This window comes from Dama dama, chromosome 5 (genome assembly GCF_033118175.1).
Source record: "Dama dama isolate Ldn47 chromosome 5, ASM3311817v1, whole genome shotgun sequence".
Lineage (NCBI taxonomy): Eukaryota > Metazoa > Chordata > Mammalia > Artiodactyla > Cervidae > Dama > Dama dama.
Window position 1 is genome coordinate 111,488,707 of NC_083685.1, and position 13,365 is coordinate 111,502,071.

Sequence of the window (13,365 nt, forward strand, 5' to 3'; positions counted from 1 at the left end):
TAAACTCTAGGTTCATCCATGTTGTTGCAAATGGCATTCTTTCATTCCTTTTTGTGGCTGAGTAGTTGTCCGTTGTGTATCTGTACCACATATTCTTTATCCTTTCATCAGTTGACGGACATTTAGGTTGCTTCCCTGTCTTGGCTATTGTAAAATAGTGAAGTTGTGAACACAGCATGTATCTTTCCAAATTAGAGTTTTCTTTTAATACACGCCCAGGGGTGGGATTGCTGGATCGTATGGCAACTCTATTTTTAGCTTTTTAAGGAGCCTCCAAAAGGTTGGAATTAAAGGTGCCATTAAGGCACTAACTTGGGGATGTGTCCTGGAGGCTGGGACGCAGGATGTACTTTGAACCAGAGGTTCTTAAACAGTGCTGTATCTCCGACAGCCAGAGCACCTGGAGCCAGGAACCGAGCAGGAAGTGGCCCTGCGACCATCGCTGCTGGGCAACCACCTCGGAAATCTGTACTTCCTCTCCCCACGATTCTGGACACTTCAGGTTCCTAGGGGAAGATGCTTCCACAAGGGAAAACAGTAAAGATTCTCCTAAACCTAAAGTTACAGGGGCTTGCTTTAAAAAGAATGAAATAAAGCCATCTGCAGCAACACGGAGTGTCATAGAGAACGTCATACTGAGTGAAATGAGTCAGACGGAGAAGGAGAAATATCTTATGACATCCCTTATATATGGAACCTAAAAAGAAATTGTATAAACGAACTTACAAAACAGAAACGGACTCACCGACTTAGAGAAGGAGATTATGGTTGTGCGGGGCAGCAGGGAGGAAAGTGGGGGGAAGAGATAGTTAAGGAGTTTGGGATGGACATGTGCACACTGCTGTATTTAAAACAGATAACCAGCAATGATCTACTGTATAGCACATGGAACTCTGCTCAATGTTATGTGGCAGAGTGGATGGGAGGGGAGTTGGGGGGATAATGGATACGTGTGGCTGAGTCCCTGTGTTGTTCACCTGAAACTATCACATTGTCTGTTAATCGGCCGTACCCTAGTATAAGATAAAAAGGTTTTAAAATAAATTAAAAAGTTATAGCGGCTTGGGAATTCCCTGTCAGCCCAGGGGTTAGAACTCCATACTTCCAAAGCAGGGGGCCCATGTTCGATCCCTGGTCAGAGACCAAAGATCCTGCAAGCTACACAGCACAATCAAAAAAAGAAATAAAGAAAAAAAATGTAAATAAAGTTATAGGGACTGCCTGCATTTGAGGCGCTTCATGCCATTAGACTATCAGGCAAAAGTCAATTATTAGCCGGGGTTACTGACCCTGATTAACACCAGGAGCTAGGATCACTGCCTCCTAGTGGGGGCAGGAAGGAGTGAGTATTAAGGGTCTGGCACTCAGGGGGATTCACTGAGCAGTCTTGGGGCTTCCTGCCTGGTGAGAACCATAAACAGGCAATTGCCCCAACAATAGCCTGAGGAAGGAGGTGAGAAATATCATTTAGGGATTCAGGATCAATTGAAGCACTGGTATAAGCCTTATACCACTCATCTTCCAGATGTAATTCTTTATAAGATACTGTGATCAGCCACCACCTTAAACAAGCAATATCAGGCCAGAGTGAACTCCACATGGGGCTTGAGTGCATCTGAGAGGCACAAGATCTGATTGTAGCAGACCCTGTCAGTGACCTGCCCACACCCTCAGCACTTGCCATTCTAGCCCACGCTGACCATGGTCCATGACAAACACAGCTAGTTTCTGCCAGAGGGCTTTTCCCCAGCACATGTGCTGAGAGACCAGAGCACCAGAGAGTTAATGCCCCCAGGAGCAGCCCTCAGCCAATGATGACTGAATCTTGGCCGATGCCTGCCCTAGTTTCCACACCCCTAGGATGGGATAACTAAAATGGGTTCTAGATAGGTGTGTTTCCTACTTTAATATGCATGTGGATCACCTGGGGACCTCATCAACATGCAGATTCTGACAATATAGGCGTGGGGTGGGACCTGAGATTCTGCATTTCTGATTAACTTTCAGGAGACGTTAATGATGCTGGTCCACAGATGACAGTCAAAGCTGCAACAGGCTGCACTTCTTCCAGGGTTCCCCAGTGTGACTGAGCCTCCATTGTTTTTTTTTTTGGCAGCGCAGCACAGCCAGTATGATTTTGGGTTTCCAAAACAGGGATCGAACCCATGCCCCCTGCAATGGAAGTTTGGAGTCTTAATCCCTGGACCACCAGGTGAGTACCATCATTGCTGCCGCTGCTGCTGCTAAGTCGCTTCAGTCGTGTCCGACTCTGTGCGACCCCATAGACGGCAGCCCACTGTCCCTGGGATTCTCTGGGGTCTGCTACAGTCAGATCATGTGCCTCTCAGATGCACTCAAGCCCCATGTGGAGTTCACTCTGGCCTGATATTGCTTAGGTTATTTTTTTTTTAAGTTATTTTAAGTTGTTCAGTTATTTTTCCTCGTTGCCGTGCAGGCTTTTGTCTAGTCGTGGCAATCAGGGGCTACTCTCTGGGTATGGTGCACAGGTTTCTCATTGCAGTGGCCTCTTCCATTGCTCTAGAGCTCTAGGGCTCTAGGGCGCTTGGGCTTCAGTAATTGTGGCATGTAGACTCAGTAGCTGCAGGTCCCAGGCTCTAGAGCACAAGCTCAATAGCTATGGTGCACAGGCTTAGTTGCCCCTCAGCATGTGAGATCTTCCCAGATCAGGGATCAAATCTGTGTCTCCCACACTGGCAGGCAGATTCTTTACCACTGAGTCACCAGGAAAGGCCCTGGTTTGACCCTTGGGAGGGTAACTTTACCTGCCTGGACATCTTCTTCATCACCTGACGATCATTTATCATATCACCCACCCCAGAGGATTTGTGGCTATAATTATGCATTTAATCAACACCCCCAGCACATCATTTGACACTAGAGCCCATCCTCTGTCCACAGATTCGCCCCTCCAAAAGGCATGCACACATGCACACACACGCACACGCATGCACATGCACACACACCTGTGTGCACTCCCTGAGAAAGACGGCCAGAGGTCCAGGTAGCACACAGGTCCTTTATTTCCTGCACCAGCACGCACACAGACTGACAAGTAACAGGAGCGTGAGAAGCACTGTGGGGATCAGAACAGATGCCAGCGGGGTCCTGGGCCCCGACTCCACTGTCTATAAGTAAAGAGGGAGAGAGGGAAAAACACCTAGAACAGGAAACAAGGGGCATTGAGGAGATGTGGGTGGGGGACAGGACCTTGGGAGGGGGCCTGGATACTCACAGGTCACAGGTGGGGAGGACAGGAGAAGGGGTGGGGAGGTCCCCACCAGGCAGAGGGAGTGCTCACCCACACAGACACTTCTGGTTACAAAGAGTAATTAGGAACAGAGAAGAGCCAAGAACAGGAAACGACCAGGTCCCTAAAAGTCACCAAGGACAGCGGAGCCACGTTTAATTTGGGGGTCAAGGGGTGAGGGGTGTATAGTCAGCAGGGTGCTCAGAACAATTCCTCTGCCCAGGGCTTGAGCCCCGCCCCCAGCTCAGAGCTGGGTCTGGTAGCTGGTGGGGCCTCCCCCTGGGCTTCTTCACCCCGGGAGCCGCCACGTGACCCAGGCCTGGCAGCCACAGCTTTTGCATCAGCTGCAGAACAAGGGCTGCGGTTCCTTCAGCCTCTCCCAGAAGAGGCTTGAGGCTTGGGCCCTCAAGTTCCAGTCCAGGCTTGTCTGGGGTGAGCTGGGGACAGATCAGGGGTTCTGCTTCTGAGCATGGGAAGGGAGGGTCTGAGGAGAGTGGGGCTTGGCCAGGCAGCAGAAGGAAGGGCCTCAGGTAGTCTGTGGGGCCTCTGCAGGCTGCTGGGGAACAGCAAAGCCTGGAAGAGAAGGGGGTGGATGTGAACTGGAGGCCTGAGGACCACAGGCCTGGCCTGGGCAACACGTAGGGGCTGGGCTGGCTCAGCCACATCAGAAAGAGACAGAAGCTATTGATAGTTATGCAGGCTGTCCACTGCCCAGCCATAGGGGTCACCATTCAGTGTACAACCTGCACAACCGTACAGGGCAACCCTGATGAGGCCACTCAGCAGTGACCAAAGGGCCATCCGAGTCAGGGCAGTCCAGGTAGAATGATGAGGCTGCCAACAGGCTATAAACTTCACAGCAAACCCAGCAGGCCAAGAAAGCACAAAGACCAGGTTAGAGAGGAGGGATGGGGAAGGGGAGGCATTATGGCAAAGCAGTGAAGAAAAGAGCTTCAGTGACCTCAAACAAATCACTCTGCTCTCTGAACCTCAGTTTCTCACCAAATGGGGATAATACCTACCTACAGGGGTGTGAGAATTAAAGAAGGTAATTTGAGTCACTAAATCATCTTTGATTATTTCCATGAGTTCCTCAAGGCAGGGTCCTCATGGCCCAGGACATGGCCTGTACTCAGTAGATGCTGACCAACCTTGGGGCTTCCAGCTGGGGAGAGGAGACCCTTACTGGACCCACCCTGTAGGAGACCCTAGCACACCTTCAGACTCAGCCAGGGGACCATTCTGACTGTGGCCCTTGCTAGCAGAGGCCTTCATCCCAATTGCCTGGGGGGTCCAAGAAGGTCCCCCTTCCTCCCAGGCTTTGGGAGTATGGCTGGCCATTTCTTCCTCCAGCCTCCGAAAGTCCTGGGTTGGCACCCTGGGCTCCAGAATCCCACCCCCCATGTTTGTTTTGGCCTGCTGCTGCCACTGCTGCAGGGTTGGGGGGCCTTGGGGATGGGGGAGGCAGAGGGGTACAGGGGAAGGGGGAAGACAGCTACAGGAAGCTGAGGCACAGCGGGAGGCTGCAGCCCCAGCCCTGACCCCCAGCCCAGCCCCCAGGACCAAAGAGGGTGGAGAACTGGAATCCTACCCAAATATGTAAATAAGCATCAGGGCCACAGTTCCCACTGCTGGGGACCTGAAGGGCCTATGTAAATGATATGCAAAGTTCATGCAAATCAGCATTCTGGGGGGGCCTGGGCTGGAGTAAGTGAGCCCTCGAGGGGCTCACCTACCCTCACTTTCATCAGCTTGATGATCTGCAGCTTGTCAGGCTGGCCAGAGGGAGACCCCCACGGGAGCACTCACCCTTCTGGATCATCTTCTGCCTCAGCTGCCGCCTGAAATGGGCATCCTGCCAGTTGGCCAGCTGCTGGAGGACATACTTTATGTTCAGGTGCAAGGGGCCCAAGCCGCTGGCCTCCAGGGCTGAGGTTACCATGTTCATCTGAGTTGCTTCATCCACCTCCAGCTCCAGGTCCTCCCAGGCCTCAGCTTCTTCAGACACCAGCTCCGCCTCCTCTATTACCCCCTCCTCAGCGGGCGCTGCCGCTTCTATGGGCCCCAGCTCCTCTTCGGGCACCAACTCTTCCGCAGGCACAAAATCCTCGGCCGGCATCAGCCCCTCTCCAGCCTCGAGCTCCTGCTCCTGTGCTCACTCCTCTCTGTGGCGTGGCTCATATCTGGGCAGGCAGACAGAAAAGTCTTTGCCTACACCCTCTAAACCAGAGCCTCCCCGTTCATCTGCAGCACGCGGCTCCAGCCATCGGGGCTCCCACTCAGCCCCAGGCTCCACACGGACCCTAAGGGTCACTCCCAAGTTCTGTCCCAGCCAAGGGAGAGGGCAGCTGGGTACCAGCCTCAAGGCTTCAAACACCCAGCCCATGGCCCTGGCATAAAGAAGAACGGTCACCAACACTGCACAAGCCCCCCCTTCCCCCAGTAACTTCACCCTGCTGCATAGAACAGACTACCAATAACATCTCCTCTGCCCCCCTCCTTCATTATTCAACTTTCATAACCCATCCCAGGTCTAGTTGCCATAGGAACAAATCTATTTTAGTAGGGCTCAGACAGGTCAAGTGACTGTCCTTTACACAGCCAGTAAAGGGCTCAAGCTGGGACTTAGTCCCAGTGTTCCCAGCTCCTAGGCCAGCGCTCATTTGCCTCTTAGGCTCTGGTTGGGAGACGCGAAGGCTTCAGTACCCACTTGGAGAGGCCTCCTATGGGGCAAGAGGGCCACATATGGGGCAAGATTTGAAGTCAAAGGGTTAGAGAATCTCCCTCCCAGAACATCTCAGCCCAGTCAACCCAAGAGCCAGACCTTCTCCAGGGCTGCAGGATCACAAACCCAGCTGGCTGCTGGAAAGTGAGAGCAAGTGAAGGGGGAGACCCTGGTCGGCTTACCCCAGGTCTGATGTCTCCTCTGGAGTCACTTCATAATTCCTTCAATAGAGAAAAGGGCCTTCTCTGTCCCAAGGCAATGGGAAGCTGAAAGTGTGAAATCCCTGGGGACCCATGGTGCAGAAAAATCCCAAGAGAAGTGACGGACCCAGAACATAGACACAGAGGACAGGTGTTGAGTGGAACGGCCAGGGACCGATGAGGCAGGATGAAAGACACCATGGCAGGGGAGAGGGGTGATCGAGCAAACCCCTCCCATTACCAGAAAGGCTGACCAGGTAGGCAAGAGTGAATGTGGGGCAGGCAAGGGACTGGGGCCCAGAATGCACCTTTCCATAAAAAACACAGGGTCTGAGATAATCCTCCTTATAGACATTCTGAGCTCCTCAGCCAGGGTCTCCTGGAAATCAGGAAGTGCCTCCTATGGAAGGAGAGGGGGGACGTTACCAGAAGACCCCTCACACACACCTCCAGACCCAGGAAAGGACTGCAGATAGACACAGGGTGCATAGAGGTAACAGGCAGGAGCCGGGGGCCTCACCAGAGGCACAGTGTATGTGCAGTGGGTGACGGAGCCCTCGGACGCCGGGGCCTGCTGGCGGAGGGTCTTCACCTCCTCCTGGGCTTCCATCAGCATGTCCCCACACTCCGAGTACTTCTCCTGCAGGTCCTGCAGCTGGGGACCCGCCCACAGGCTCTGCTGAGACCCAAGCGCACCCAGCCCGGACGCCTGGCACACTCTCTCCCAAAGGGGCCGGGAAGCCTGGGCAAAGAGGCCACGGGCCTAGACCCTAGACCCGTATAATGACACAGGGTGACCCCTGGACTCCACTCCATTCAGGCCCCAACTGAACTGCCACCTGCCAGGCCCTGTGCCAGAGCCTGAGTTTGTGGAAAGGACAGACTCAGCCCCTGTTTAAGGAGCCAGTTAGACTCAGGCAGCCACCCATGGGTCCCAGGAGCTCGGGGGAAGCCTCACCTCACCCTGGAGCTTCATCTGGATTTCTTTCTCTGAAGCCAGCTGCTTCTGCAACTTCTCAGTCTCAGCCCCATACTGGAAGGACCGAAAGCCAGTGAACCCCCACCCCAGGTCTCCCCACACCCCTGCAGCCCCTGCTGCCGGCAAGTCTCCCCAGGCACATCAGTGAGTGTCAGCAGCTCTTTAAAACAGAAGTCACATGGGACAAGGCCAAAGAAGGTGGAGTCACGTGGCCTGTTTCCTGGGAACACCCTGTGTCTCTCTTTAGGCTCGGTCCCCGACTTGGGATGAAGGGACAGGACAAGAGGCTCCGTGATGTCTCCTCCAGCACTGACTCTGACACGAGACAGAGGCCTCTGAGCTGAGTCCCCTGGGGTGAGAGTAGGGACAGAGGGGCATGGGTTCCAGGGGCTGAGACAGGAGGAGGAAGCCCTGCATACGCCCCGACGCACCCACCAGCAGCACCGCTGCAGCTTCTTGACCTGGACCCGCAGCTGGGTGACCTCCTTCCGCTGCTGTTCATAGTTCTCCATCCTGAGCGCCAACACCTCCGACAGCTCGGCCATCTGCTGGCTGGCCTCCGCTGGGGAGGAGTGGGGAAAAGTCAACCCTGGCTCCCTGGGGCCCTCAGTCTCCCAGATGCCCCTGTCTGCCTGCACCCCGCCAGGTACCCAAGGTTCCACGGGGCTTAACATCCCTCACTCAGGTCTTCTTTTCAATAAACGTTTACTGACTGACACAGAGCAGGGTGCTGGGCAAGCGGTCAGCAAGACCAGCCCACACTGAGCTCAAGGCTAGTGTGGAGACTGAGGGGAAAATAAATCACAATAGTGCAAATTATGAACTAACGTGCAGCAAGTGTAAAGGGTGCATCCGGGGTCCCAGCTGCCGCACGCAACCCAGCCTGGCAAGATCTATGAAGCTAGGACCTCTGCAGGCCAAGTGGGGCTTACAAGGCAGAAGGGGCAGCAACAGGGCCCTGGCAGGGTGTGGGGGGGCCCAGAGGGGATCACTGGACACCAGGAGAGAGTGCTGGAGCAGTGGGCAGGGCCCAGAAGACTAGGGCTGGGGTAGGGAGGGTGAGGTTTACCCTTTGGCCAATAGGGAGTTACTTGGGCGTTTTAGGCAGAGGATCAACATAGTCTGGCTTTAGAAAACTCCTTTGGGCTGTGTGCAGAAGGCCCTGGAAGATCAGGAATGGAGGCAGAGAGACCATGTAACAGGTGGCCAGGGCTAGAGGTAGCCAGGATGGGGAAGAGGAAGGAGACTTGAGCCTTTCCTAGGAGGCAGAAAGTGAGGACTCCTACTCCAGGGGCCTGGGCCCCTGGTCATTCAGGGAACCCAGGGGGAAGGAAGGCCAGATTTGGGGTAAGGGCAACAGCACCTCACTCCAGCTGTTGCTCAGCTGTTGCCACCTTGAGTCTCTGTCTCCCCAGCTAGGCCTGAACTCCTCGGGGACAAACACTAAATCTCACTCATCTTTATAACCACGTGGTGCCAGGCACAGCCTCTGCCTAATACAGTGCCTGAGGGGAAAGGGGGCCTGGTCTCTGGCAGCTCATGGCCCCCTCTCTCTCCCTCCCCAAATAACAAGAGGAGGCAGGCTTAAGGGAGCCCCAGAGCACCTATATAACTCTTAACTTCACAAAGCACTTTCTCAACTGTAACCCCTGGAGAGGTCAGCAGGGTCAAGATGATTAACCCCATTCTAAAGATGAAGGTTCAGAGAGGTCAAGGGACTTGTCCAAGCTCACACAGCTAGGAAGTGTCAGAGCTGTGACTTGAAGTCCTGGGTTCTTCTCTCTGCTCATTGGGACAAGCCCGTACCCCAAGTTACAAGTTCACGTACAAAACTGCTCCACACAATCCAGGATGAATATCTGTTCCTCCTCCTCAAGGTCGTCGAGTTGAGAGACCTGGAGGGAGGGAGAAAGGAAGGAGCTGGAGAGTCAGCACCCTCTGCCCAGGAGCATGCCCTCTCCCCCCATCCTGACCTCCTCTCGAAGCTGCTCATTCTCCTCCTCCAGTAGCCGCAGCTGCTCCTGCAGGGCCTCCTGCTGTGGGCAGTGGTGCGACTCTGACTCCGTCACAGGAGTCCTAGCAGAGGGAGTGATGGAAGTCAGGGTGCACGAGCTTGGGGAACCCAGTTCCCAGCCCACCCAGGGCTTCCCCAACCCCCACCCCCACCCCGACCAATCCCAGGCTGATGCAATGGCCTCAATTAGCCCCAGCAACCCCACTGGCAGATACATGGTGTTCCTGTTTGCAAACAAGGAAACTGAAGTTCAGAGAAGGGACCACCCCAGGGCAAAGGCCGGACACTCTTGGGGAATTCCCTGGCAGTCCAGTGGTTAGGATGCGGCGTTTTCACTGCTGTGGCCTGGGCTCAATCTCTGGTCCAGGAACTGAGATCCTGAAAGCCATGAGGCATGGGAAAAATTGAAACAAAAAAAAAGGGCAGGACACTCACAGCTCTGAGGCTTCACAGGGATGCTCAGGCCTCTGCTCTTCTTCTTCATCCCTCTCCTCCTCTTCCTCTTCTTCCTCTTCCTCTTCTTCATCTTCATCCTCCTCCTCATCAGAGTCTGAGTATAGCTGAAGGAGGTCATCCCGCAGGCTCACCTGCTGTCTGAGATATAAAATCTGGCAGGGGAAGAGGAGCCCAGGGTCGGGTGTGGACAGAGGCAGGCACAGACCCTGGCACAGTGTCTTGGCAGCAGGCCTGAGATACACCCCTCCCTGCTCCTCCCCACCCAGGTACCTCCTCCTTGGCCGAGTCCAGCATGGCTTCCAGCTTGCTGTTCTCCTCCAACAGAACACTGATTTGTTTCACCAGGGACTGGCCAATGCAGGCTGCCATGTTCAGATCCCGCTCTCTCTACAGAAGGACCCCCATCCATTGGGGAATAGAGTTCCTGGCTGCTGGAGTCTCCCAAACACATGGGAGAAGCTAGGGGTCAGAGGGAAGCAAGGCCAGTTGGGGAAACCCCCTCCATCCCCTAGTTCTCCAAGGAACCAGACAAGAGCTTATCATGAACCCACTGTGGGACCTGACTCAGTTTCCCCCTATGAAAAAAGAGATCAGACCGGATGGCGCTAAGAGCTCTCCAGCCTGAACATCCCACATCTACCTGTCTTCCACAAGAGGGACCTCCAGCTCGGCCCCCAGAGAGATAGCCAGGCAGGAAGACACCTACCCATACAGACACAGTGAAAACGGGAGCCTGGCTGAGGTGAGGGCTGGCCAGGATAGGGCGGGCAACACGCACCTCCTCCAGCAAACTTAACATCACTTTGACCTCTTCTTGGGTGATCTTCTGGACAGGCGGATGTAGGTCAGGACACAGTACTGCAAGAAAAAGTGGGCAGCCAAGTCAGGAAAAAGGGAGCATATAATACCCAGCACCGTAGTGTTCAGGGCTTCCCTGGTGGCTCAGCAGTAAAGAATCCGCCTGCACAGCCCTCAGATTGGGAGAAAATAGTAGCAAATGAAGAAACAGACAAAGGATTAATCTCAAAAATATACAAGCAACTCCTGAAGCTCAATTCCAGAAAAATAAATGGCCCAATCAAAAAATGGGCCAAAGAACTAAACAGACATTTCTCCAAAGAAGACATACAGATGGCTAACAAACACATGAAAAGATGCTCAACCTCACTCATTATTAGAGAAATGCAAATCAAAACCACAATGAGGTACCATTACACGCCAGTCAGGATGGCTGCTATCCAAAAGTCTACAAGCAATAAATGCTGGCGAGGGTGTGGAGAAAAGGGAACCCTCTTACACTGTTGGTGGGAATGCAAACTAGTACAGCCACTATGGAAAACAGTGTGGAGATTTCTTAAAAAACTGGAAATAGAACTGCCATATGACCCAGCAATCCCACTTCTGGGCATACACACTGAGGAAACCAGATCTGAAAGAGACACGTGCACCCCAATGTTCATCTCAGCACTGTTTATAATAGCCAGGACATGGAAGCAACCTAGATGCCCATCAGCAGATGAATGGATAAGGAAGCTGTGGCACATATACACCATGGAATATTACTCAGCCGTTAAAAAGAATTCATTTGAATCAGTCCTAATGAGATGGATGAAACTGGAGCCCCTTATACAGAGTGAAGTTAGCCAGAAAGATAAAGAACATTACAGCATACTAACACATACATATGGAATTTAGAAAGATGGTAACGATAACCCTATATGCAAAACAGAAAAAGAGACACAGAAATACAGAACAGACTTTTGAACTCTGTGGGAGAAGGTGAGGGTGGGATGTTTTGAAAGAACAGCATGTATATTATCTATGGTGAAACAGATCACCAGCCCAGGTGGGATGCATGAGACAAGTGCTCCGGCCTGGTGCACTGGGAAGACCCAGAGGGATCGGGTAGAGAGGGAGGTGGGAGGGGGGATCGGGATGGGGAATACGTGTAAATCTATGGCTGATTCATATCAATGTATGACAAAACCCACTGAAATGTTGTGAAGTAATTAGCCTCCAACTAATAAAAAAAATAAAAATAAAAAATAAAATAAAATAAAAGAATATTATTTTAAGAAAACTAAAGAAAAAAAAAAAAAAAGAATCCGCTTGCAATGCAAGCAACCCGGGTTCAATCCCCGGGTCGGGAAGACCCCCTGGAGAAGAGAAAGGCAACCCACTCCAGGATTCATGCCTGGAGACTCCCATGGACAGAGGAGCCTGGCAGGCTACAGCCCATAGGGCCGCAAAGAGTCGGATATGATTGAAGCGACTGAGCATGCACGCACCTTACTGTTCCCTGCCCTCAACAGCAAGGGCCAGCGAAGAGGAGGAAGACAGAATTCCCTTTCCGCCGCCAAATATCCTCTCCATACCCCGTGTAGTCAGCACTCCCTTCCCTGCTCTCGGGGCCAACTAGACTCAATTGTTCCCCCTCGGGGGAAAGGTACTGAGTGAGGTACTGTGATCACAGTCCTACAGTCCCTGGAACCTAGGAGATTGGAGGCGGCCAGCGGAAGTTCAGCGCCGACTGACTCAGCATCCCTTACCCAGAGGGCAGCCCTGGCCAGCTCACTGGAGCCTCACGGGTCACAAAAACAGACGCAGTCACTCCTGCCGCACCTGTTGCGCGAGGCGAGAAGAAGGAGACTTCTCTAGCACTGGGGGAGGGGCCACCTGAGCCACTAGACACAATCTGGGGAGCTCCAGCGCCCCAGAAGAGAGGGGAGGAGGGAGGAGGAGAGGCAGCGTCTGTCTGAGGCTCCACCCACCGCCAAGACTGTTTTGGGGGGGAAGCCGGATCTTGATCCCGGCCTTGGCAAAACCGCTCTTTCTGCCCACTCACCTCCCCGTCGCTGGCGCCACGGACCAGCGCAGGCTTCGCGGGCACCCGGCAGCGCCTACACGCAGCCCCCCGTCCCTCCCCTGGCACTGCGGTTGCCCTGCCAGTGGGCACTGAGAGTGCGCGGGTCTGCCGCAGCAACAGGCGCGAAGAGGGGGCCCGGGGCCCAACCCACCGACGGAAGTCTGGGAGCGAGAGAAGCGGGGAAGGATACGGGGAAGACGCAACCGGAGAGGCGCCGCAGACCGTGACTTCGCTAGGGTGGGCGGAGGGGTGGGACTGAGGGCCAGCGGGCGCCTGGATCCGACGGGGCCGCCTCCTCCCTGCTGCTGCCCTAGTCCTACTAGTCCTCCTCCGGGGGCCCCGGGGCCAAGTTTACCTTCCTCCAGCTCCCGAATAAAGGCGGCGCGCTCGGGGCCGGACACCCCAGCCCGCTGGCCGATGTAGGCAGCCGGTGTCTGCAAGATGCTCATCGCCTTTCCAGTCCCGAAGCCACTGGCTCGGGGACCAAAGGGCGGCCCTTGGAATATGAAGCGAGTCCGCGACGCATCCGAGTTGTCGGGTACGGACTGGGCATTCTCCTGGACGGCCGAGAATGCGGATGCGCGCTGGGTTCCAGCCTCCGATCCAGTCACTGAGGCCCAGCGAGCCCCGGCTGGGGGTCCCGAGACGGCTGCGGAACCGGATCCTGCTCTCTCTCTGGTCGCGGGTGCTAGCGCAAAGGCGGGTTCAGGCACTGCAGAGGGCTCCGGAGCCGGATTGGTTGCGGGTAGAGGAGCTGCGGCTACTGCCGCGGGATCCCCGGGTCCCGGCCGGTTCCCGGCAGAACCCGGCCCCGACACTTTAGGGCTCATCTTGAGTGCCCTGTTGACTCGCGCAGC

General features: G+C 54.4%; 1 protein-coding gene across 1 annotated transcript; it reads right to left on the reverse strand.

Moving 5' to 3' along the window:
- Nucleotides 1-2,998: 2,998 nt before the first annotated feature.
- On the reverse strand, nt 2,999-13,365 carry HAP1 (huntingtin associated protein 1). Its single transcript, XM_061143997.1, is given in 13 exon segments — nt 2,999-3,841; nt 5,078-5,451; nt 6,176-6,214; nt 6,502-6,593; nt 6,714-6,848; nt 7,152-7,226; nt 7,604-7,734; nt 9,001-9,067; nt 9,146-9,248; nt 9,622-9,794; nt 9,913-10,101; nt 10,421-10,500; nt 12,864-13,365. Coding segments are annotated over 13 exon segments (1,980 nt in total). The 5' UTR covers nt 13,339-13,365; the 3' UTR covers nt 2,999-3,794.